At 37.5% G+C, this 24,983-nt stretch overlaps 3 protein-coding genes across 6 annotated transcripts; 2 read left to right on the top strand and 1 right to left on the bottom strand.

The window, feature by feature from the left end:
• The first annotated feature begins 140 nt into the window (after positions 1–140).
• hsd17b14 (hydroxysteroid (17-beta) dehydrogenase 14) lies at positions 141–6,260 on the top strand. Its single transcript, XM_079817383.1, has 9 exons — positions 141–638; positions 724–762; positions 857–960; positions 4,392–4,458; positions 4,630–4,721; positions 4,820–4,924; positions 4,999–5,066; positions 5,228–5,324; positions 5,401–6,260. Exons 1-9 carry the CDS (start codon positions 551–553, stop codon positions 5,542–5,544), a joined length of 804 nt encoding a protein of 267 aa, XP_079673509.1. The 5' UTR covers positions 141–550; the 3' UTR covers positions 5,545–6,260.
• Positions 6,261–6,848: 588 nt separating this feature from the next.
• Positions 6,849–18,951, top strand: bcat2 (branched chain amino-acid transaminase 2, mitochondrial). Of its 2 annotated transcripts, none has more exons than XM_079817328.1 (11): positions 6,849–7,249; positions 8,791–8,865; positions 9,370–9,570; positions 10,960–11,070; positions 11,224–11,343; positions 12,204–12,367; positions 13,359–13,501; positions 15,787–15,872; positions 17,231–17,371; positions 17,483–17,557; positions 17,658–18,951. In XM_079817328.1, exons 1-11 carry the CDS (start codon positions 7,232–7,234, stop codon positions 17,697–17,699), a joined length of 1,176 nt encoding a protein of 391 aa, XP_079673454.1. In that variant the 5' UTR covers positions 6,849–7,231; the 3' UTR covers positions 17,700–18,951. The 2 variants fall into 2 exon arrangements, with proteins under 2 accessions (XP_079673454.1, XP_079673455.1); XM_079817329.1 differs by having other exon boundaries at positions 7,179–7,249; positions 9,377–9,570.
• On the bottom strand, positions 18,952–24,499 carry ifi35 (interferon-induced protein 35). Of its 3 annotated transcripts, none has more exons than XM_079817347.1 (10): positions 24,435–24,499; positions 23,926–23,955; positions 23,778–23,843; positions 23,531–23,689; positions 23,322–23,438; positions 23,000–23,144; positions 21,011–21,117; positions 20,712–20,898; positions 20,508–20,614; positions 18,952–20,436 (listed from the first exon to the last, which is right to left on the bottom strand). In XM_079817347.1, the coding sequence occupies exons 2-10, from the start codon at positions 23,935–23,937 to the stop codon at positions 20,233–20,235; spliced, it is 1,104 nt and encodes a 367-aa protein (XP_079673473.1). In that variant the 5' UTR covers positions 23,938–23,955; positions 24,435–24,499; the 3' UTR covers positions 18,952–20,232. The 3 variants fall into 3 exon arrangements, with proteins under 3 accessions (XP_079673473.1, XP_079673474.1, XP_079673475.1); XM_079817348.1 differs by having other exon boundaries at positions 24,189–24,440; XM_079817349.1 differs by having other exon boundaries at positions 24,281–24,440.
• Between the last annotated feature and the right edge of the window lie 484 nt (positions 24,500–24,983).

Here is a 24,983-nt window from a genome sequence, read left to right as displayed (position 1 = left end):
TCAGTTTTTAAAGCACCCAAAACAGGCGATAATTAAAAGAAAATTAAATGAGTATGTTACAAAATAGCCTATAGTACAGGATCCAGTTTAGCCGGCGCTCTTCTCTGCAAACCAAATTTGCAAAGCCCACATATTTGCAAACCCACAAAACACACACACACACACACGTACACGACATGCTCGGTTTCAGGCCGCATCTACTTGGACATGTGCTCGGACGCTGTTGAGATTTTTTGTTAGTTGGTTTGTTTGTTTGTTTTTTGTTTAAACGGGAAAGCAGGGATCCAGACGATTCAGTCGGACTTCGTGAACTGGTTCATCCAGTTCGCTAAAAGCGATTCGAAACAACGATTCATCCAGGAAGCGAACATCCCTATTTGACACACATACACACGTGATATCAAGTGCTATAGTTCTCTATCAGATGATTTTAGTGCACTGGAAACAGCTTACTCGGTAAGACGTTGTCAGTCGTGTGCAGACACTTGACATTTGTTGCATTTCCTGCATTAGTAACTTACGCATAAGTGGACGTATAACGCACAGTAACATGGCTTGTGCTCAGCGATATGTCAACAAAGTTGTCATCGTTACTGGGGGCACTAGAGGCATCGGAAGGGGCATCGTTAAAGTGTTTGGTAAGGATTTATAGAATGTATCTTTCTATGCATTAATCGAAAGTAAAGGAAGAGTAAATAAAATATTGTCCTGTTTGCTTTGCAGTGCAAAATGGGTCCAAAGTTGTGTTCTGCGCTCAAGAGAGTATGTGATTGATTTAAATATACTTTTGAAGACTGGAAGGTTGAATACAGCAATGGATTCAATAACGTTTCCTTCTTTCTCCCATAATCGTCAGCTGAGTTGCCAGCTGGCCAGTCTCTTGAGTCTGTGTTGAATAAGGAAGGACCGGGATCGTGCATGTTTTTGTCATGTGACGTGACAAAAGAGGGTGACATCAAGGTAAGCATAGGCGTTGTATGGTACTTGTGCTTGTACTTCTTTCCCTGAGCCATCAGAAACTCCAATAGGCAAAATAGGTTTTAAAAAGGGATAGAAATTATAAAGTTAGATCCATTTTTCTTGAAAATATTATTTCTGTATCTCCTACAATCTTTTATTGGAATCATTTATTTAACCCTTTCATGCATGAATTATGATAACCTCAGTCAGGATTTCCCCCCCTGTTTTTATCGCTCTCGGGGCATAAAAAACAAGATTTGAAACGTATTCTTTGACATATATTTTTCAAATAGATTTTCAGATGTCCACTAGAGTGGACAGCATGCGTTTGTGGTTTAAACAGAAGATATTCTGTATTAACCATAATACAACAACACAGCAATATTGTGTGTATTTAACAAACCAATCAATAAAATTGTATGAAAACTATGAAAATATATACAAAAATATAGATGTGAAAGATTGCAAACGCAATTGAACTTCATACAAGTTGAAATTTGCGTATCTTTGATATCAGAACAAGAGGATGTGATTCCATCAGAGATCTCGACAACCTGTCAAGGTACAACTGTGGAAGCCCAACTCAGATGCTCCCTTCAGTGTACCAGTGTATGTCGATTTACCCTTATTAGCTGATAATTATGATTATGTTCAAGATGGACACATTTCTACCATAGCTCTATGATAATATGAACTGTAGCTGAAATATAGCTATTGATGCATAATGTCCACTATAGTGGACAGATGATTAATCAGAGTTTTCTCCCAATCTAAAATCAATACTTAAAAAATATAATTGTGATATGACTCATTAGATATTGCTTGGTGCTACAACATTTTTTTTTTTACTTCAAGAGTCTCCTAGGATAGAAGGAATGGATGGATATTCTGGAGCAACTTGGCATTTCTGACTGGCCATTGGCCATCTTGGTTTGGAGGGGAAAACATAGATATTTAACAGCTTGCCACTTGGTGGCAATGTATAGGATGATGCACAAGGGTCCACTGTAGAGGTTGATGTGCAACTATGCCATCAAAACCCATGCATAAGCAAGAAAATGCTTTTTGAATAGCTGTCCACTGTAATGACCACTATGCATGAAAGGGTTAAAATTAATTTTACATTTTAAATTGGACCTTAAAGGGATATTTCATCCAAAAATGAAAATTCTGTCATCATTTACTCACCGTCAAGTTGTATGAATGTTTGTAACTAAGTAGATCTCGGCAGCCATTGACTACCATAGTATTTTTTACCGCACTATGGTAGTCAGTGGCTGCCGAGATCTGCTTGGTTACAAACATTCTTCCAAATATCTTCCTTTGTGTTCAGCAGAACAAAGAAATGTATACAGGTTTGGAACTTGAGCGTGACTAAATGATGACAGAATTTTCATTTTTGGGTGAACTATCCCTTTAAAACAAAAATACTTTCTCACTAATAAGGTAAACGAAGTGTCTTTCAAAATAAAAAATAGATAAACCCTGTCAAACATTTCATGTCTAAATATAAAGCTGATATTGATACAATGTGCTCATTTTGCCAAGTTCACACAGAAACTGTCTATACATTTTTTTGGGTCATGTTTCTATGCTGAACCACTTTGGAAAAGTATTGACACATTTATTAAAGATGATATTCAGCAAGATACACCGATCAGGCATAACATTATGACCAGACAAGTGAAGTGTATAATGCTGATTATCTCTTCATCACGGCACCTGTTAGTGGGTGGGATATATTAGGCAGCAAGTGAACATTTTGTCCTTAGAGTTGATGTGTTAGAAGCAGGAAAAATGGGGAAGCATAAGGATTTGAGCGAGTTTGACAAGGGCCAAATTGTGATGGCTAGACGACTGGGTCAGAGAATCTCCAAAACTGCAGCTCTTGTGGGGTGTTCCTGGTCTGCAGTGGTCAGTATCTATCAAAAGTGGTCCAAGGAAGGAACAGTGGTGAACTGGCGACAGGGTCAGCCGCAGACCAGTCAGGGTGCCCATGCTGACCCCTGTCCACAGCAAGGCATCAGAACTGGACCGCAGAGCAATGGAAGAAGGTGGCCTGGCCTGATGAATCACATTTTCTTTTACATCACGTGGATGGCCGGGTGTGTGTGCGTCGCTTACCTGGGGAACACATGGCACCAGGATGCACTATGGCGTGTGTGATGCTTTGGGCAATGTTCTGCTGGGAAACCTTGGGTCCTGCCATCCATGTGGATGTTACTTTGACACGTACCACCTACCTAAGCATTGTTGCAGACCATGTACACCTTTCATGGAAACGGTATTCCCTGGTGGCTGTGTCCTCCTTCAGCAGGATAATGTGCCCTGCCACAAAGCAAAAATGGTTCAGGAATGGTTTGAGGAGCACAACAACAAATTTGAGGTGTTGACTTGGCTTCCAAATTGCCCAGATCTCAATCCAATCGAGCATCTGTGGGATGTGCTGAACAAACAAGTCTGATCCATGGAGGCCCCACCTCACAACTTACAGGACTTAAAGGATCTGCTGCTGACAATTTGATGCCAGATACCACAACAGCTTCAGGGGTCTAGTGGAGTCCATGCCTCGACGGGTCAGGGCTGTTTTGGCAGCAAACAGGGGGACTAACACAATATTAGGTCATAATGTAATGCCTGATCGGTGTATATGCATCTGACCCTACTAGAAATAAATCCTTGTTTTGTTATAAATTTAATTTATCTTCTTTGCAAATTTTATATCCATAAATGTAAGTTTACTAACAACAAACTATTTAGTTCTGTCTTTTTGAAAGAATTTAAAATGTATCTTAATACTATATTACATCTTCAGTAAATAAGAAATCAAGTAGAATGACTTTAATTTGTACACTGTAATTTATGTATAGATTAATATCTTCCCCTCGTGTTATTTTCCTCTATCTTTTCTCTTCCCTTATTTTTCTTTTGGTATTTTTCATTTTTCAGCCAATCATTAACTCCTTTTTTTCTCTTGTGTATTCTGCTGACATTATACAAAATGTATTAACAATATGTTCATTGTATACAAAGTTGTATATTTATATATATATATATATATATATATATATATATATATATATATATATATATATATATATATATATATATATATATATATATATATATATATATATATATATATATATATATATATATATATTGTTTTTTGTTTTGTTGCAATCATAAAAAATGATTGCATTTATAACTTGTCACTCACCTCAGTCTCTGTCCTACCCCTTTATCTTCTTCCTCTCAAAGTTTACTTTATTAGTTGAACGTTTTATGGTTTTAGGGTTCCAATTGTTTCCATATTTAAAAAATGTTTCCATTTAAAACTTAAATAATTCTGATTTCTATTTCTAAAAGCCAAGTAGTTTATTTTATAATGCATGTATTGTTTATTTTTATTATGATATCTTACCTTGAAGCGATTAATAAGTGAGACGATTGAGAGGTTTGGACAAATCGACTGTTTGGTGAACAACGCTGGGTGGCGTAAGTCGAAGTTTTATTCATCTTCTTTGTAGGGTTTTTTTTTTGTACTTGCAACTTTTTGTGATCATTGTTTTAACCAGGGACTTTTGCATTTATTTTGAAAATAATAATTATAAAAATAAATAGTCTAAAAATTCTGATCTCAATTTAAATCCCTAAATGATACATCAGACCCCCCTCACAAGCCCACAGATGAAACCACTGCAGAGGAGTTTAGAGACCTGCTTAATCTGAACCTCATCAGCTACTTCCTTGCTTCCAAGGTAACATCTCAAGTAACATAACACTGTGGTCTCTTATCTAGTGCAGAATTACTGATTTTTGTTTCATTTTTTAACCTCTTTTTATTACCTCGGGGCAGTATGCACTTCCGTACCTGCGCAAAACACAAGGAAATATCATCAATTTGTCCAGCCTTGTCGCCTCAATAGGTCAGAAAGACGCAGTTCCCTATGTAGCAACCAAGGTGAGTTTCTCAGCTTGTGCCAAATGCACGTGATCATCTTGATAGTAATGGCAACACTTACATATATCCACAAGGGGGCGATCACCGCCATGACTAAAGCAATGGCTGTGGATGAGAGTCGCTATCAAGTGAGAGTGAACTGGTGAGTGACATTATCAACCTGCCATCTAAGCTGTTCCTTCCTTTTTTATTTATATCTAAGCTATTTATTCATTTTCTCTGATCCTACCGAATTTCCATCTGTGGACATATTTTATTAATTGTGGTTATATTACCAGGCTTTAAATTCAAACTCTTTTATAGCATCTCTCCAGGCAATATAATGACATCTCTGTGGGAGGAGCTTGCTGGCCAAACCGAAAACCCTTCGGCCACTATTAAGGGTGGAGAAAATGCTCAGGTAAGTGTTCATAAGTGCAAGTGAGCAATAGAAGAAGCTGGTGGATATGTTATAGTAACAGTTTTCTACTCAACAGCTGATTGGTCGAATGGGAACGGAGGCTGAGAGTGGATTAGCTGCCCTTTTCTTGGCAGCTGATGCCACTTTCTGTACTGGGATAGATTTGTTTCTAAGCGGAGGGGCCGAACTGAACTACAGCTTCAAAAGCCAAGTTCCATAACTTAACAATGATGGAAAGGTCCTTGAAATGATAATTTGATTTAATTCCTCCTCTCTGACAGCTTGTTTAATGCGTATCTGACTTTTCAAATATGAGATTTTGGTAACATTTTTTTAAGGTGCCTTTGTTACAATGTAATTATACAAATGTATGATTAGGGTTTGGTTTAGGTTTAATTGCGCATAATTTACTGTTATTGCTATTATAAGTACATATAATATGTGTAACAGGGATACTAAAATAACCGTGATTTTTTTCATTGCACCATTTGAAATCATTACACAAATAATTTGCACAACTTTTATTTGAATGAGTTTGTTTACTATTAAACAATCATTGCAGGTTTTCTGAAGTTCAGAAATTATTTTACTTTCCATGTACTTTCTTGGTCAGGTAAATGGTGCAATAATTGTTACTGGGAAATTTTAAGAAATTCATCTTAATGCTGAGTTTTTCATTTTTATTAATGCCAATATTATAGTAGTTAAATATTATATGAAAGGGACCTGAACTGTGAATTACAGTACCATGAAGACTGATGTTTACAAGTAAACATTTCCAGCCCAGTTTGTCACATAATAATCAGATTTGAAACGTGTAGTGAAATTTAGTGAGTTCTGGAATCTTAATTAATGACTCTTGATAGGTTGTGATTTGTTTCATACATTGTGTTTCTGCAATTTTTGTACCAATTAAAAAGCTTAACTATTTCACATATTTGTTGTCAAATTATTTTATTCAATATTAACTATAAAAAGTATTACAAAACGTCTTTAACATGGCCAGTGCCACGCAAGGGCTTATTCTGAGATAATGTAAGACAGAAAAGTGTAAGACAAATAATGTGTCTATACTGTCATGAGTCCTTTAATATCAAAATGATATGGCCATGCAAAGAGCTGGTAAATCTTTAATTTAAAAGTTTATGACAGAATATATAAAAAAAAAAAAAGAAAACCCAAATCAATAAAACATGCACATAGAAACTGGGTTTCAGTCTTCAGTGAAATCTAAAGCCACACACCCTTGTTTACAAAAGCGACCAACACAGGTGACAGCCTATTTATATTTGAATCACATCATCGTCTGAAGGTACTGACATAAAACATATTTATTCAAATTTCCAAAAGCCAATCATTTAGCCAGGTCGGACCAACGCCTCGTATACTAACTAACTAATGAATGAATGGAATGTTTCCCTCGTGACCTTGTTTAACCCCGTTGATTTGACCGCAACTCTTTTTTATCCAATCAGATGCGAGAGATCCGTCACTCCTACCCGCGCGGGTGATTATTAACCCTTTGGTGGATGGGAATTGTTTTGTTTGTAATATTAATGCATTTTTAAATTCATATAATGATATACTAGATTCATCTTTATTAAAGATTATTATATATGAGTGGTCAGAAAAATAAAAATGCTCTACTCATTTAGAAAGTTTCCAGTATCTGACTTTTGAAGGCTATCCTTGAGGCATCACAAATAACAACATTTAAGATATTTCAAACGAGCCGTGTCGAAAATGATGAGAATAAACCAAAATTTAAAAAAAACATGAAGCTTTACTATTTCAAAACCTGAGCACATTGCCGCTATTTCTCTAGGGGTCCAATCCGGAACGCAGAGATCCGTCAGTCTGGGGCAGTTGCTCCCACTCGGACTAGTTTACCATTCATCTCAGCAGCAATGGCAGCGCTCAGGACGGTGAGTTCAAAGATCATTTCACTTATCTCCGCCACCACATCCCAAATCATTCTGTCAATATTTAACGGGTCTGTCTAACGTAAACACACTCGACGTATCTGGAGTACATTTAACAGAACTGAAATTAGCAGCTTCAAACTGCAGATCATAGACGTTGCAAATCGACAACACTCAAGTTTCAAAAACCGCTGGTGCGGGATGCACAATTTTAGGTCTTTGTTGTTTTTTTGGGGGGGTCGGGGGTTTCAGAATAAAACATCATTTTTTTGTTATCACTTAATTTCTGTTCTCTAAAATGCTTGCAAATCGCGGGTGAACGCTTGTGCTATGACTCCAGCTTACACGTATTTCCGGCAAGACGGCTTAACGATCTCTTTATGTTGCCACTTGCCAGCTCGTTTTTTTATTACTAGTATTTCAATATTATGAGGCTTTATTTTATATATATATATATATATATATATATATATATATATATTTTTTTTTTTTTTTTTTTTCATTACAGTAGTAGTGACAAATATTTTTTTAGTTACTTGTGTCCCTTTTGCTTCCAGTCACTATCCAACAAGAAACTATTCCACTTTTACTACTTACAGTTTGCAAATAAAATCAATATGGATCTGTGAAGTTATCTACTCATTTCCAACTAGTGTGTAGTCCACCTATCTCTGTTTTTCTTGCAACTTGTCATTAGGTGCTAGTACTTATTATTTAGGACATTTATGAAAAGATTTGAATGAAGTAATAGATAAAAAATTCTAAAACTAGATCTGGTCTTACTAAGATAATTGAAATTTGTAATATCTTTCTCGCCATGAATATAGCCGGGGTAGTTGGTATAGTGTTAAACTATAAACAAACAGACTTATTCTTTAGTTACATTGAATATTTTTAATATTCAACTAATAGGTTCTGACTAGTAGTCAGACATTACATATGAGTAAAATGCTATTTTAACCAGTGAGATAAGAAATCATACTAACAACTGAGTTCACTAATGCTGTCCCAATAGATACTAGCAAGAAATGTGTTGATATTGTTGTGAAGTTGAAAAAGATACTAACAACTATTGCTATACGTGCTAATTAAAACAAATACTAGTTGCAATATATGCTAGTTAATTTGTCATTAACTAATGGTCAAACGTCTTTGCATAAGATGCCTTGTTTGCCAAATTATGCGCAGGGTTCAGTTCACCCAACAGATCGAGCAGCAAGCTATCGTGTAGCCATGCTACATTATTTATTATGCAAACAAAGGCCTAATAAAAAATATCATGCAAAGAAAACGAATTAGAAGGGGAGCTGACTGGTGTGTGTCTTATAGTTTATTAATGAAAAATAGGCTAACACACACTACCTTTGTTTGCTTTGCTGATTCACTCAGGGTTTTTTAGCTATTAAAAGCACTGTTACTGTGTGACCCAGCTGTCTCCTTGTGCACAAATGCAGGTATATAAAGCTGGTACATACTCAACCTTGAGGGCTAAACAGCAGCTGTGAAAGGAAATGGTTGAAGTCACATTCTGTTTCTGTTTTAAGGCACTAAATGGACGCTTTCTTCACCCTCTCTCCCTGTCATGTGGGTCGTTGCGGTTCGTCAGTACCTCCTTCAAGGTATTAAAACAAACCTGTCGAGCCAGGTTCACGCATCGCTTTTGATTCTGTTCCACCACAAGTCAGCCTGTGTTTCAGGTCTTGTGAATTTGTGCAATTGTTTCAGTCTTCCCTCACATCACATTTTTGGGGGCAATGCAGATCTTTTCCAGACCTGTAAAGTTTTATGGCTCATCTTGAGTTGCCGTTTCTGAAGTGTTAAACAGCAGGCCACAGTGTCACCTTTTGGGATCTGACGTCTCTTTTCTTTGTGCCTTTGCCTTCTTGCACGCTTTCTTTCTTCCAACAACCCCCTTCCCTTCTTCTCACGGCAATTTAATTGAATTCAATTTCCATAAGAGCTTGACTGGCATGATGAATCCAGATTAATTTTTCAAACGCATGTGCAATCAATGATAATGAATAAACACCTCTCCACGTGCCCGCTTTACTCCCCTGCCCCTCTCTCTCTTTTCGTTTTCTCTCCCTCTTTTCTGTCTTTCTCTCCCTGTTTGTTTGTGTCAGGCTGCAGATCTTACCATAGAGAAGAACCCTGTACTGAAGCCAAAGCCGGACCCTTCAACCCTTGTGTTTGGCAAGCAGTTTTCAGACCACATGCTGACCATCAGTTGGTCTGCCGCAGAAGGATGGAAGGCACCTCAGATCAAGCCCTTCCAGAATCTGTCCCTTCACCCTGCTTGCTCAGCTCTGCATTACTCCATAGAGGTAAAGGAGTGTGTGAATCACATGGTTCTATATATATATATATATAATGTATGTGTGTGTGTGTGATTAATCGCAATATTGTGTGATTAATCGCAATTAATCACACACGTATCATAAAATTAAGCATACGCCATTTATCTCATTAATAACATTCATTTTGTCATCATTTGCTAATAACCTTAGCGTTAGATGATATTTACAGTGAAATGGCATACTAAGTGAAAATAGTGATAAATTCTATTTACACCATAGAAAAGAAGCAGTTCTTTGCAATATGTGTAAATAGTAATTGCATGGAATTTTTTCTTTATTTTGACAGATACATACTATTTGCACCTCAGTATTGTTGTACATTAACAGGATGCAATAATTACATAGTGTTAATGATTCTATTTATTAAAATTATTAAATGGATGCCGCCTTAATGGGACAGTAAAAGTTACCTACCCCTAACCCTACCCAATAAATGCTTTTATTGTTACTAAACATTTCGTCAGGCACTTTATTTCCACTCCTATTTTCTTTCCTATTTTTATTCAAAGTAAATGCCTTTCCGATGTGATCTGTGATGAGAAAAGTGAAAAGAGCGAGTTCTGCAAAAGGCGAATTCGAACCCAGGTCGATCGAGTCAAAACCAAGATCCTTAAGCCACTGAAGATGTTGAAATACAAGCTTTTTAAAAAAAAATCTTGTTTGGCCAAACCAGGCATTGTTAGGCAGAGCTAGTGCAAATAGCACTTGCCAACAAGGCCCGCTATTTGCACTCGAAATGTGAATAGACAGTCCGAATTTAAATTAATTGCACGCGTTAAAGGTCACAGCCCTAATATATATAAGGATGCAATACATTTTATTCAGAAATAAATTAGTTCTATTCATCAAAAGAATCCTGAAAAAAAAAATCCCAGCATTGATAATGATAATAACCATTATTCATAGTTCAGCACTAATAATATTTGATAATTAATTTAGCAGCAAATCATTATATTAGAATGATTTTTGAAGGATCATGTGACACTGAAGACTGGAGTAATGATGCTGAAATTTCAGCTTTACCATCACAGGAATGAGTTATATTTTAAAATATATTTACTTAGAAAAGTTGTAAATTTAAATAGCATTTTAAATTGTAATAATATTTCACAATATTACTGTTTTTACTGTGTGTTTTTTAAAACTAAATTAATTCAGCCTTGGTGAGCACATAAGCCTTCAAAACATGAACAAAATCTTAGTTATTCCGAACTATTGCTATTGTTTATTATTAGATGCAGTTTGAACTAGAGTGAACCGTAATTTCCGTATTTCCAACATTATTGCCAGTTTTTCTTTTCTTCAGTTAATCCCTTTTTTTATCTGATCTTTTCTGTTCTTCTGTTTTCTTCTCAGCTTTTTGAGGGCATGAAGGCCTTCCGGGGAGTAGATAACCACATTCGTCTCTTCAGACCGATGTTGAATATGGAGCGCATGTACCGGAGCACTGACAGGAGCTGCCTACCTGTTAGTCTTCATTTTATCCTATTAGGCACTTACAGAGCCACTTTAGTTTATTGACTGATGCTCTTTGATAATATCACATTTCAAATGAGCCAATCTGTGGACTGTATTTTCTTTCATCGCCATCAACATATTCTCCCTGTCTGTCTCTTCTAGTTGTTTGATAAGGTCGAACTGGTGAAGTGTATCAATAAGCTGGTTGAGATCGACCAAGAATGGGTTCCTTACTCCACAGACGCCAGCCTGTACATCAGACCAACGTTTATAGGAACTGAAGTAAGAAACCTTAAATATTAAAATGAACACTCACTGGCCACTTTATTATGTACACCTGTTAATCAGCCAATCACATGGCGGTACCTCAATGCATTTAAGCATGTAGACATGGTCAATACGATCTGCTGAATTTCAAACTGAGCATCAGAATGCGGAAGTAAGGTGATTTAAGTGACTTTCAATGTGGCATGGTTGTTGGTCCCAGATGGGTTGGTCTGAATATTTAAGAAACTGCTGATCTGCTGGGACTTTCACACACAACCATCTCTAGGGTTTACAGAGAATGGTCAGAAAAAGAGAAAATATAATCCTTCCTTGTATCAACGGTTTAGGCTGTTGCTGCTGGTGTAATGGCGTGGAGGATATTTTCTTGGTACACTTTGGGCCCCTTAGAACCAATTGAGCATCTTTAAACACCACAGACTACCTGAGCACTGTTGCTGACCACGTCCATCCGTTTATGACCTCAGTGTACCCATCTTCTGACAGCTACTTCCAGCAAGATAACGTGCCATGACGCACCTCAAATGATCTCAAACTGGTTTCTTGAACATGACAATGAGTTCACTATACTCAAATGGCCTCCACAGTCACCAAATGTCAATCCAATAGAGCACTTTTGGGATGTAGTGCAACAGCCAACAAATCTGCTGCAACTCCATGATGCTATCATTTCAATATGAACCAAAATCTATGAGAATGTTTCCAGCACCTTGTTGAATCTATGCCGCAATAAGGCAAAATGGGGTCCAACCTGGTACTAGCAAAGTGTGTACTGTGCTACAGTTGCCAGTGAGTGTAATATGTTGAATGATTTTGGTCTTTTCATCTTTAATTTTGACCGTCCTTCTTTAATTCAGCCTTCTCTAGGTGTGTCCCGAGCAGGTCACGCTTTGCTCTTTGTCATTATTGGACCCGTTGGACCTTATTTTGCCACTGGAAGCTTTAGTCCGGTGTCTTTGCTGGCAGATCCTCGATACGTTCGGGCCTGGAGGGGCGGTGTTGGAGAATACAAGATGGGAGGGTGAGTTTTCACAAAGACTTGGTCACATTTCTCGAATGAGCATAAGCATACATTATAAGAGAAAATCTCAAACTTCAATTTTTATTTTTCGTGTCCTTTTGAATATGTTCTTGGTGTTAATAAAACACATTTGCCTAGTTAAACCTGCTAATTTAAAGCAGAAATGTGTTACTGAAATTATTCTTTATGGTCACACTTTATATTAGTTGTATTTAACAAATATGTACTTGCATTAAAAAAATAAAAGTTAGGTACAATGTACTTATGTTCATGTTGTACAGCAAAACACTTGCAACAGTGTGTTTGTACATAGCAGTTTTATTCAGACACTTAATATAAACAAGTGGGACCTTTATTTAAGAACACTTTGGAACCATTTTCTCTGGTTTGTATTTTCATAAGTGAAAAAGCTAAAGGATTTCAAATGTTACTTATCTGCATTAAACTTTTATCCGGTTTCTCGTTGTTGCAGGATAGTGATGCATTTTCTTGTTTTAATGGTGAGATCATGAATTGCAGAAGAGCAGTTACACTTCTGCTGGAGATTATTTGTTGCAAACTCCATTGCCCTTTGAAATAATATTTTTTTTAAGGAGTAGATTTCCACATTCAGGTTATAAGTTGAGCCTTGCACAGGCTACATTAGGCTAGTCATGTGCAACTGTGGATTGTTGTAAATCCTCAGCCTTGACCCTTCACACTAATGCAGCTCTGGTTTCTGTTTATGTGCTGTATCTTTCGCTACTCACCTCTCTTAATGGTCCTTGTCTTACTGCCCCATTAAGCATTTAAGGCCCACTTCAGCAAAGCTTTTGCTGCTGTCCCGTAGTGTTCAGATAATGTGTAGACAGTGTATGTCTGTTTATATTATGAATCACAGTGTTTTCACTCTTTGTTATAAACGTCGTCCATTCAAATGTTTGATTTGAACGCAGTAACCCACTGTTTTGTGGCCTGAATGCAGATCTGTAATTGTGGGTTTGTTTCCCAGTAACTACGGACCGACAATCGCTGTTCAGAGCGAGGCGGCCAGGCTGGGCTGCCAGCAGGTCCTCTGGCTGTACGGAGAGGAGGAGGAGATCACTGAGGTCGGAACCATGAATCTCTTCATCTACTGGACCACAGAGAAAGGAGGTGAGAGTAGCTTCTACAGGGTTTCTGCAGGTTTTAGTCTTAATTCACACAAATTAAGGCCTTAAAGACTTAAATCAGAGCAGAAAGTTAGGGCATTAAATATTGCATGCATTACAAAAATGTCTTCAGTATTTTTGTCCTCTTTTCCATTACAAATATCTAAACCTCCTTAAATCAAGATACATTTTCTTGAGATGCAAATGTAAAATGAAATCTTGAAAAATGGAACAAACTGAAATGAGTTTATGCTTTAAAACAGAGAACAAATATCTGTCAATAAGTTATGAAAACTTCCCTTTGAATTAAGTTGATTTTACTCAGCCCATTGGCAGATATTTGTTCTTGTTTGAATCATAAACTCACTTCATTTTGATAGAAAACAAAACTGTAATTTTGCATCTCAAGTAAATGTGATGTCAAGTAAATCTTTTTTGATGAAGAATGAATTGAAACGTAATGGATATCTGTTAAAAGTTTTATCTTCAAGCTCTGAAGTGTTGCTTTAAATGTACTGCAGAAACCCTGTTCTAGAAACTGTAAATTAAAACCTTCTGCAGTAGGGCTGTCAAAATGGCTGAAAAGCTAAATTCGAAATTCTTTCTTAAATATGATCAAAATTCAAATTATATTCGAATTCTAAAGGCAATACTTAATTTTAGAGGGGAAAAGTACTGTATTATCTCCTATGCCCACAAGAGGGCGCAAGCGAACGCAACAAGCAAATGTAAACCAAATCAAGCATTGCGTCTTTTATTGAAATGAAATGACATTCACACTTTTTACAGTGCATTAACTTTTCAAACAATTGTTATTAAAGGGCACCTATTTTGCCCCTTTTTACAAGATGTCATATTGGTCTTTGGTGTCCCCAAAATGTGTCTGTAAAGTTTCAGCACAAAATACCCCATAGATAATTTATTATAACGTGTTGAAAATGTCATTTTGAGGCCTGTCTATAAAAAACACTGTTTTGGTGTGTACCGCTTTAAATGTAAATGAGCTGCATATCCCCGCCCCGTCTTTAGAAGAGGGCGTAGCATATACATCTCTCCTCAATGCCAGATTGCATACAGGTCTCACAGGGCGGGTCTATGTTAAAATGGCAGTGTCAGTCAAACCTTGCGGGCGGGCCTTTGCAGTGTGATGTCACACTGCAGAGAATCAGAGAACAGCTTGTTCTGAAACACTGCTCATGATTTTTGGGATTAAAAAAAAAATACTGGGTGGATTTTAATCGTTATAGGGTGGTTGTTTACACACACATTTTTGTTCAAACATCATGTTAAAGTGGATTTTGCATAATAGGTGCCCTTTAAATAAAATATAATTTCCTTAATGAGCATGTAAGGAAAATTAGGTAACAAAAGTGCATAGTGCAATAAAACTGCAAGTGCATCAGTAACCTGAGAAAACGCGTTTCAACAGAACATAACGTGAACACAAAATAGCAAACTGACATTCAGAAACAATTCATTTCCACTCACTAAATATCTATATATTGTTCGTCAAAAACACCAAACAGTCAACTTGACATGCAGCGAGTGCTGAGCGTTTTTTGGTGAGGTATGATCAAGTAGCTATGTATTTGCCAGCTGCGCAATATGTGGATACATATAACGTTATACTGCATAATTTTGCCACCAACTGAGAGGATTTTCGTCAGCCGGTAGCGTATCTTCTCTTTCATTTATATCCATCTCATAAAATCATTATGTCTATGGAAAGTCCCCATAAAACATGAAAACACAGCGTGTGTGTAAGTGTGTAAAAATACCTTACAGGGTTCCTGCAGTTCCTATCATGGAATTGAGATATGCAGGCCCAGAAAAGACTTGAAAATGAATAGAATCTTAAGATATGGACATTTATATAATGAATATAATTTTCATAACATCATGTGATGTAACATCATAAGTTGTGCTCTAAAATATTTACTTGGCTGGAAATTGTTCTTTGTTTAAAATCTGTAAGGTGTTTTTTTCTATCTTTAATCGATAATCATGAAGGAATGGAAAAGCCATGGAAATGCATTTATCAAATGGTGTGGGAGCACTTAAGAGACAAAAAAAACTGTTAAAGTAAATAGATATTGGTTTTGGTTCATTTTTCACTCTCCGAATAGCCAGGTCAAGTCAAGTGCATTGCATTGTGGGATACAGTTTCTCATGCAGTGAGCTCTGCTGTATATTTTGGCAAGATGTTCATTCAGTATTCCCTGTTGAATGATGCTTGTCTCCCCCTTCTGGCGATACATATTAATGCATCTCATTTGTGTGTCTTTGCAGAGAAAGAGCTCGTCACCCCTCCACTTGATGGCGTCATTCTTCCAGGAGTCACCAGGCAGTCGCTGCTAGATCTCGCCAGAGAATGGGTGAGACCATCTTCCTAATGTTGTGTTGGTCCCCCTTTTACTGCCAAAAACAGCCCTTACCCATCGAGGCTTGGATTCCACTAGACCCCTGAGGGTGTGCTGTAGTATCTGGCACCCAGATGTTAGCAGAAGATCCTTTTAGTCCTGTAAGTTGCGAGGTGGGGCCTCCAGGAATCGGACTTGTTTGTTCAGCACATCCCACAGATGCTCTATTGGATTGAGATTTGGGCAAGTCAACACCTCAAACTCGTTGTTGTGCTCCTCAAACATTCCTGAACCATTTTTGCTTTGTGGCAGGGCGCATATATACCGTTTCCATGAAAGGGTGCACATGGTCTGCAACAATGCTTAGGTAGGTGGTATGTGTCAAAGTAACATCCACATGGATGTCAGGACCCAAGGTTTCCCAGCAGAACAATGCCCAAAACATCACACCAGCTTGCCTTCGTCCCATAGTACATCCTGGTGCCATGTGTTCCCCAGGTAAGCAACACACACGCATCCGGCCATCCACGTGATGTAAAAGAAAGCGTGATTCATCAGACCAGGCCACCTTCTTCCATTGCTCCGTGGTCCAGTTCTGATTCTCACGTGCCCTGCTGGCGCTTTCGGCAGTGGACGGGTCAGCATGGATACCCTGACTGGTCTGCGGCTATGCCGCCCCATACGCAACAAACTGTGATGCACTGTGTATTCTGACACCTTTCTATCAGAACCAGCCTAAACTTCTTGAGCAATTTGAGCTGCAGTAGCTCGTCTGTTTGATTGGACCACACGGACCAGCCTTCACTCCCCACGTGCATCAATGAGCCTTGGCCGCCCATGACCCTGTCACCGGTTCACCACTGTTCCTTCCTTGGACCACTTTTGATAGATACTGACCACTGCAGACCAGGGAACACTAGTCGTCTAGCCATCACAATTTGGCCCTTGTCAAACTCAATCAAATCCTTACGGTTACCCATTTTTCCTGCTTCTAACACATCAACTTTGAGGATAAAATGAAGAGATAATCAGTGTTATTCACTTCACCTGTCAGCGGTCATAAGGTTATTCCTGATCGGTGTGTTTTTTGTAAAACCATTTAAATACTAGTAACTTTATTATGTCCATAGATAACTAAAAACAAACAAATGTGCATGGCTTTTTGCTGGTAAAGGGTGAGAGACCTGGCGAGTCACATGATTTCTGTCAAAGAGCCAGATGTGGCTCACAAATCATAGGTTCCCGACCGCTGATATTTGACTATTGCGATCGTTCCATAACATGTTATATATCAAGTACCAAGGTGTCTGTTGCCATACCTGTATCATGATTCCACTATAGTTATTTTTGTAAGGGTTGTGTGTCGTTTTTAGGGGGACTTCAAAGTTACAGAGCGTCGAGTATTAATGCAGGAGCTGATAGGTGCTCTAGATGATGGACGAGTTCTGGAGGTGTTCGGTTCTGGCACTGCGTGTGTGGTGTGTCCAGTTGGCAGTCTGCTCTACAGAGGAAAGGTAACCAGAAAATGCGCACTTCGGTTCTCTAATGCAAATGTCCATTGAAAGCGTTTTTACAGCTTAATAAATATTACTACATTTATTGAAAACTCTCCTTTTATCTTTTAGACCTACCCAATTCCGACAATGAAAAACGGTCCAGACCTTGCCAAGAAATTCCATAAGGAGCTCACTGACATCCAGGTAAAATCTTGTTACTTTTGGATTACTCTTGAATTCCTAATACGGTCATCATTTTTCTTTCATTCCATCCTAAACCTCTGCTCCGTTTCTCCATGTACAGTATGGGCGCATTCAGAGGGACTGGGCACCGCTGGTCGTCTAACCGATCTCATGCAGGTTTCATGTCTAAAACCTCTCATCTCACGTGTTTGTGTGGACTAAATTGACAGGGGTGTTCTTCTACAGTAACAACCTTTCTAAATAAATGCAGTCTTTCCAGATAACTTTACATCCTGCTTGCTTAGAGATCCATATGGCACAATGTGTAGCACTAGAAATCGTCCCTAAGCCTGTCAAGCACACGCGTCATAAGCCATATATAACTAAGTACAAAGGCACAAGCAAATATTTTCTCTTTGCAGTAGTTGCTGATCCTGTGTTTTTTCCCAACCAGTCCTTTTTGTCTCCTAAAATGGCTGAACACTTTCTTTTTTTTTTTTTTACAACTTTTAACTGTATTAACATTTCAGTTTTATATGGAGGGAATGGTGAAAAGAAATCAGACAGTTGGGAACTATCAGACTTCAGCACATATTGATTTTAATGTAATGTTCATTTATTAAGCAGCTTGTTTATTTTGTGTAATGTAAGAGAATTACAGACCCGTCATGCTTCTCTGTTACTCTCCAGGGGACATGTATTTATTAGTTTTACTTCAATCTAAACAGTTCTGTTTTCTTTTAAAAGACACTAAATTGGTATTTTTATGTCCAACGTGTAAATGATTGTATATGTCTATCTAGAGAAGGGTGTTAGAACAAGGACAATATATTCTCACCAGATTTAGATGATTTAAAACCATGAGCTGAAATTATGCACGCACAAAGGGCTTCAGGTCGGCCCAGACATTAGCAGCTCTAGAGACCACTAGAAAAATGTTGATATGATAATCATAGGTGATCATCACTAGGCTGTTTGTTATCTATATGATATATCTGGAACTACAATGTGACCTGTATGTACATGTGTGTGTGAAATGTGTAATGTTTGCTGAACATGTAGAATGTATCGGTTTTAACTTATTTCTGGTGTCGTTTTAGTGGTTATATGGCTAAAATACACATCGGCTGTTTTAAAAAAATATCTTTGTTCTTTGTGAACCCCCCTTATTTCTTTCTCTTTTTTTTGTCGTCATTTTAAACTAGCATTTTAATGGGTGCACTCCACATCTCTCTTCTAAGTGCCTGATGGAGTTGACTGTTACTTTCTCTTTGAGTTATCTTTCAGATTTGTCATTACTGTGCTGAGGGGGCTGCTGCTGTGTTCAAGAATGGTTTGTTTTGTTGGTTTTCGGGGTAGATGTCTTTACTTTTTTTCTGTTACTGTATTTTTACAAATAAACTCAATTTGCGTCCAAATATATAATATGCCTTTTGCTTTAACCACTTACAAATATTTGTTTCAGCAGGTCTGGTTTGCTTTCATGTGTGGTTATTAAAAAAAAATATTCTGTGGCTGTAAAATGTTAGGAAACTTCCTCCACACATTATTGGCTAAATGTCACTTGACAAGAGCATGTCGGATCCATATTTTATCTGAAAAGTAATCAACAGAACATTGTTACACTTTAGACTTTCTACTAACTATAAGTAACTTTGCAACTACATGCCAACTAACTCGGTTACGTGTTAGGAGAACAAGTTGACATGTACTTGCAAAGTTACTTATAGTCAGTAGAATGTCTGTTGAGAGAGCTTCAAAATAAAGTATCAGAAGATATTAAGCAGTCTACTAATACTCTAATGAGAGTTAATTGTCATGTAGGTGCAAAGTTACTTATATAGTCAGTAGAATGTCTAAAGTGGACTATCGAAATAAAGTGTTACCCGAACATTATAGATAAAAATAGTTTTCTGTGTCAATTAAGCACAATTCTGACAAAATTTCTCATTACTGAAATGCCAACAAGATATGTATATATTATTTAAACTGTAAAATATTGATACTTCATGGTAATATTTGTTAGACTATCTTTTTATCTCCATGTAATCTAAAATTGTAATGTATTTTCTTAATAGCTATCTTATTAGATATAATCACTGAAAGTAAATGATAAATTATACAACTAATTTGTTACAGTAATGAGAATAACCTGTGAGTTAAAAACATTGAAACAAATAAAATGTCATGTAAAAAAAATAATAATAATAACCTTAAATTTAATTGTGCAGAATATAATTTCTCTTTTCTTCTTTGGGTTTTTGCCATTGGTTTCATTTGGTTCCTATCACTGTATCATACACATCACAATGATAGTTTTGTCACATTTATTTATTACTTTTAAAGGTTTTGTTGTTTTCACTTCCAGATAGCAATAGTTTTGAGACGTGTCTCCTATGATTCAGATGAACCCATACACCTTAACTCAATCTGACCACATTTTTATCATCAAAAGACAAAGAATACAACTAAGGACTGTAAATAAGAAACAAATGTATACATGGCAAGTATATTATTACATAATTTATATTCTATAAAGGATAATGATGTATAGATTAGATCCATAGTCGTTCTACAAAATAGGCCATAATCGAGAGTTCATAAAGCGTACCATATAGTTGATTATGAATTAATTCTCCATTTTGTCATCTACAGGCAGCATAAGATCTATGGGCTGTAGAGGTTTATTAGCTTTCTCACTGGCTGTCTTTAGGACAGTCTTCTTCAAACAAAGCCAGGGTGGTGTGGCCCAGAGGGTTGTAGATGATGCCTTCCACCTCTCCACCACCATTGGTTGTCTTCTGGAAGTGGATCTCCAGGTTGTCCTGCAGGTTGTCCTTGTCCATGATGTCAGGGATGCCCGTAAGCAGCACTGTGCGCATGCACTCCGAGTTACAAATCTGAGAGGAAGCGACAGTCAGTTTACGTCCTAACAACACCGGTATTACCAGTTTACACTATCGTGACATACCTTCATCTGTGCAATTTCGCCATTGAGGAATGGAGTGACCTTCACCTTGTACTTCTTCCTAGCAAAATCTACCTCATGATCCTGTTTGTCTGAGAGATGTTTGGCAACTGAAGACGAATGAGACACAAATAGAAGAATTAGAAAAAAATACCTCAAGCATCTTGTGCTGAGATATGTCCGATTGCATGAATTTGGTTAACGTACTATTATCATCTACAAAGGTAATGACCACAGTGCCAGAGTCGTGCAGCATGTCTGTTTCCTCCACCTCGCCGCCTCCGTTCTTTTTCTTAGAGAAATGGATGTCCAGTTTGTCTAGTACTCGGTCCTCGGCTTCTTCCTTTGGCAGGTTAGACACTAGGATTCTGCGTGGGCACACCTGTGTTTCCATCTAACAGATGGAGAGAGAAAGAGAGAGATGTTTTATGTCATGATAGTCCATAGGAACACAATGCAGTCCATAATATACAATCCATGTAGGTAAACGGAAGTCAACCCATTACCTCAACATATTCAGGTACCAGGAACTGAATGGGTTTAGCCTGCACAATGATGGCACAGTCCCCAAGCTCCACTTTATGCTCCTTATGGCTCAAGATTTTCTGAGCCACTAAAGATGCAGGATTAGAAGAGATTTGAATGAAGGAAGAGAAGTGAATACAACAATAAGTCACAAAAGCCCATGCATTACAGTGAATTTAATGATTTAAAAAAAAAAATCAAGACGTTTTTCTAATTTTATTTTAACCTCTCACCTTTTTTTAAGAACTAAGAGTGACCATATATTAAAATATGTTTTGGTTGGGGGCCTTCAAATATTGTTGTGAGTTAATGGAGTTAACAACGACCAAACAACCCCATTGACTTTCATTGTATGGTCAAAAACAGTAGAAAAATTACTTAAAGCTGCTGTCCGTAACTTTTTTTGTGTTCAAGATTTACAAAAATTATATAATGAGAATGTACAACATGAATATATTTTCCAAACCGTGTTTTTGTCTTACCCTGCATCATTATGGTACACTTATAATAAGTGTTTATATTGGGACTATTTCAGGAACCGCGGAGGAGGAGCACAGTCCATGCGTGATTCACCATAGACATAAACAGAGAGAAGTAGCTCCGGCTGCAATGTTCTTCCGCAAGATGCATGCAGTTCTGTTTATTAACCGCTAGAGCGCAAAAAGTTATGGACTGCAGCTTTAAAATATCTTATTTTGTGTTGTGTTTATTTTGTGAAAGAAAATCATGACATGCGTAAATGAGTAGAAATTCTGTATTACAGCTCAACTGTCCCTTTAAAGGGTTAGTTCACCCAAAAATGAAAATTCTGTCATTAATTACTTACCCTCATGTCGTTCGACACCCGTAAGACCTCCGTTCGTCTTCGGAACACAAATGAAGATATTTTAGTTGAAATCTGATGGCTCTGAAAGCCCTCCATTGGCACAATGCACGGTTCACTCTCAAGACCCTTAAAAGGACGTTGTTACAAAGTCCATCTCACTACAGTGGTTTCTAAAATAACTTTATGAATCGGCGAGAATAGTTTTTGTGCGCAAAAAAAACGTAAATAACGACTTGTATAGTGATGACGATTTCAAAACACGGCCTCATGAAGCTACGAAGCGTTATGAATCAGTGAACCGAATCAGCAGTTTGGATCGCCAAATTTCAGCAGTTTGGCGGTTTGACACGCGATCCGAATCATGATTCGACTCACTGATTCATAACGCTTCGAAGCTTCATGAGGCCGTATTTTGAAATCGTCATCACTATGTAAGTCGTTATTTAGGGTTTTTTTGCGCACAAAAACTATTCTCGCCGATTCATAAAGTTATTTTAGAACCACTGTAGTGAGATGGACTTTGTAACGACGTCTTTAGTACCTTTTAAGGGTCTTGAGAGTGAACCGTGCATTGTGCCAATGGAGGACTTTCAGAGGCATCAGATTTCAACTAAAATATCTTCATTTGTGTTACGAAGACAAACGGAGGTCTTACGGGTGTCGAACGACATGAGGGTAAGTAATTAATGACAGAATTTTCATTTTTGGGTGAACTAACCCTTTAAAGGTGCAGTGTGTAAACTTTATCGGCATCTAGTGGTGAAGTTGGGATTTGCAACCACCCACCGCTCACCCCTCCCTATCGAACCACATAGAGAAGCTACGGTGGCCGACACAGGACAAAGATGTCATCGTCTGAGACCGCAGAGAGTAGCTAGCGCTCTGTAGAGCAGTTTGTCCGTTTAGGGCTACTGTAGAAACATGATGGTGACTTCACTGTAAGGGGACCCGCGGTGTATATAGATAGAAATGGCTCATTCTAAGGTAATAAAAACCTAACAGTTAATTATGTAAGGTCTTTATATACCACTGAAAACATAGTTATGTATACTATATTGAATTTCTGTCAATAGATCCTCATAAATATTACACACTGCACCTTTAAGCACTTTTGACCGTTTCCCATTGTGACGATGCTACATACCATCCTCTTCCTCAAAGGTGATCAGTGCCGTTCCACCCTCCATCGGATAAACTATGCGTGAATTCACATCAAAACTCACAGCATGCGCTCCCTCTTTTGTCTTTCCTTGAAAAACGACTCTCCTCTCAGGCACCGCTGTAGAGATCTGTGGAGGCAATGTATAGAGTTGTGTTAATCTCACAGTTGGTGTATCATGTTTTTTAGATCAACATGGAGATTTTAGGGTCAAATTTATATGAATGTAAAGGGAAAATATAGAAAATGTTTAGAATACTAGTTAAAATATTTTTGTGAATATATTTTATATTTTGATACTGTAAACCTCAGTTTGTTTTTTCAGATTGCTGTTTTTACAGTCCAGGCTTTGCAGCTCCTCCTTTATTTTCATGATCTCTATCTGCAGTCTGTTTTTCTCCTCCTCTATTACTCTGCATTTCTCCTGCACACAGAGGAACCCATTAACATTAACATAAAACATATATCTTTAAATGAGTGGATATAATGAGTGTCAGCATATTTATTTACACAGACCTTCTCTTTCTGAATTGTCTTAGTACATTTCTTGTTTTCTTCCTCAATTGCCACTTTCCTATCCTCAGCTCGTTGTCGAAATTCCTTGGCAAATTTTTTGTTTATATCGATGCCATCACTCAGTATTTTTTGTTCCCTCAATAACACGTCATGCTGTTTCTGCGGACAGGTGAGAGGACATAATGATTAATGCCTTGAATTTTGGTTGACAGGTAGGCCTATCCAGCTTTAAAAGCAACTCACAAACCTTGCATTTGTGGATCTCCTTCTGTTTACTGTCCAAAGAATCAACATCCATAACAAGAGAGAAATCCTGAATTGACAAACAGTGTCAATGTACTGAATATATAATCAAACAACAACAACAAAAAACTTTGCCAGACCACTTCCTTTACCTCAGTAGACATTTCTGCCAACGCAAGAACCTGTGAACAGACAGAAAGCACGGTTACCAAAGACAGAAGGTCGTTTTTTATAAACTAGGTGATTCGTAAAATCTAATGCATATTTATCCGTCGAGCTATTCCAGTTTAATTAGGCTACTAAAGCTTAGTATGAACTTCATGAAGTTCAACACACTATGGCAACACGAGTTGTTGACATCGTAAAAAACGCTATGAAACACTTGATAAATAGGAAAAGACCATGGTTTTTATACTTAATTGTTTTGTTTTCTTCAATTTTTTTAAATTAAATATTCTGACACTAAACACTTTCACTTGTGATATCCGCTGCGTCTTTCACGGCTACCTTTTAAACAACGACAAAACATTCAGTTAGTGACGTATAGTGACTTTCCGTTAAAACCACTGTATAGCTTATCTACTTTTTTGTTGTTTAGCCTTGTAATAATCTATTTTGCGCATAAGCTAATTATAAGTAAACAGATGAGACAAACACATACCGCGATGAAGCAAACAGGAGAGAGCAGTTTCGCTTTCGTTTCAGTAGGCTATGGGCGGCGTCAATAAACCTGGCCCATATTCGCATGGGGGTGTTGTTGATCACTTAACATATATGTATAGCAACAGTATGCCAGTATAGCCTACGTTATTATATTTTTAGACCTAACGTTACCTATAGCCTACAAATGTCGTGCCATAAATCTAGATCTTTGTTTTGTAGATAAATAGTGTGATATAGGCCTATAGGGAGACACAATTTGGGTTGATTTTATCAACAACAACAACAACAACAACAAAACAGCAGGCTACAGGAAAATAGGCATTAGCTTTAAGTTCAGGTAGTGCCAGAGTTGCTAAAATGTACATGATAACAATTACATAATTAGGCCTACTCTAGGGCTGTAAGAACACCAGCTATTTTATTTTATTATATTATTAATAAAATCTGTCAGTTTGTCAGTGTTATGCCTAAATGTCTACCGGTGGCACTTCATTAGTCATGAAGTGCTTTGAGCGGTAGTTATGGCTCACATAAAGGACATGGGGGC

The sequence above is a fragment of the Gobio gobio genome (genome assembly GCF_949357685.1).
Source record: "Gobio gobio genome assembly, chromosome: 1".
NCBI classification, from domain to species: domain Eukaryota; kingdom Metazoa; phylum Chordata; class Actinopteri; order Cypriniformes; family Gobionidae; genus Gobio; species Gobio gobio.
This window is presented reverse-complemented; position numbering and strand designations above follow the sequence as displayed.

Bases quoted from the DNA above. Each gene is read 5' to 3' on its own strand.
- hsd17b14 (XM_079817383.1), top strand. From the start codon at position 551: ATGGCTTGTGCTCAGCGATATGTCAACAAAGTTGTCATCGTTACTGGG. The intron at 961-4,391 runs GTAAGCATAGGC...CTTACCTTGAAG, and splicing joins CAAAAGAGGGTGACATCAAG to CGATTAATAAGTGAGACGAT. The intron at 4,925-4,998 runs GTGAGTTTCTCA...TATATCCACAAG, and splicing joins TTCCCTATGTAGCAACCAAG to GGGGCGATCACCGCCATGAC.
- bcat2 (XM_079817328.1), top strand. The intron at 11,071-11,223 runs GTTAGTCTTCAT...TGTCTCTTCTAG, and splicing joins CTGACAGGAGCTGCCTACCT to TTGTTTGATAAGGTCGAACT. The intron at 15,873-17,230 runs GTGAGACCATCT...TGTCGTTTTTAG, and splicing joins TAGATCTCGCCAGAGAATGG to GGGGACTTCAAAGTTACAGA.
- ifi35 (XM_079817347.1), bottom strand. The intron at 23,690-23,777 runs GTTTGTGAGTTG...ACCTGTCCGCAG, and splicing joins AGGAGATCCACAAATGCAAG to AAACAGCATGACGTGTTATT. The intron at 20,615-20,711 runs GTACGTTAACCA...ATTCGTCTTCAG, and splicing joins TACCTTTGTAGATGATAATA to TTGCCAAACATCTCTCAGAC.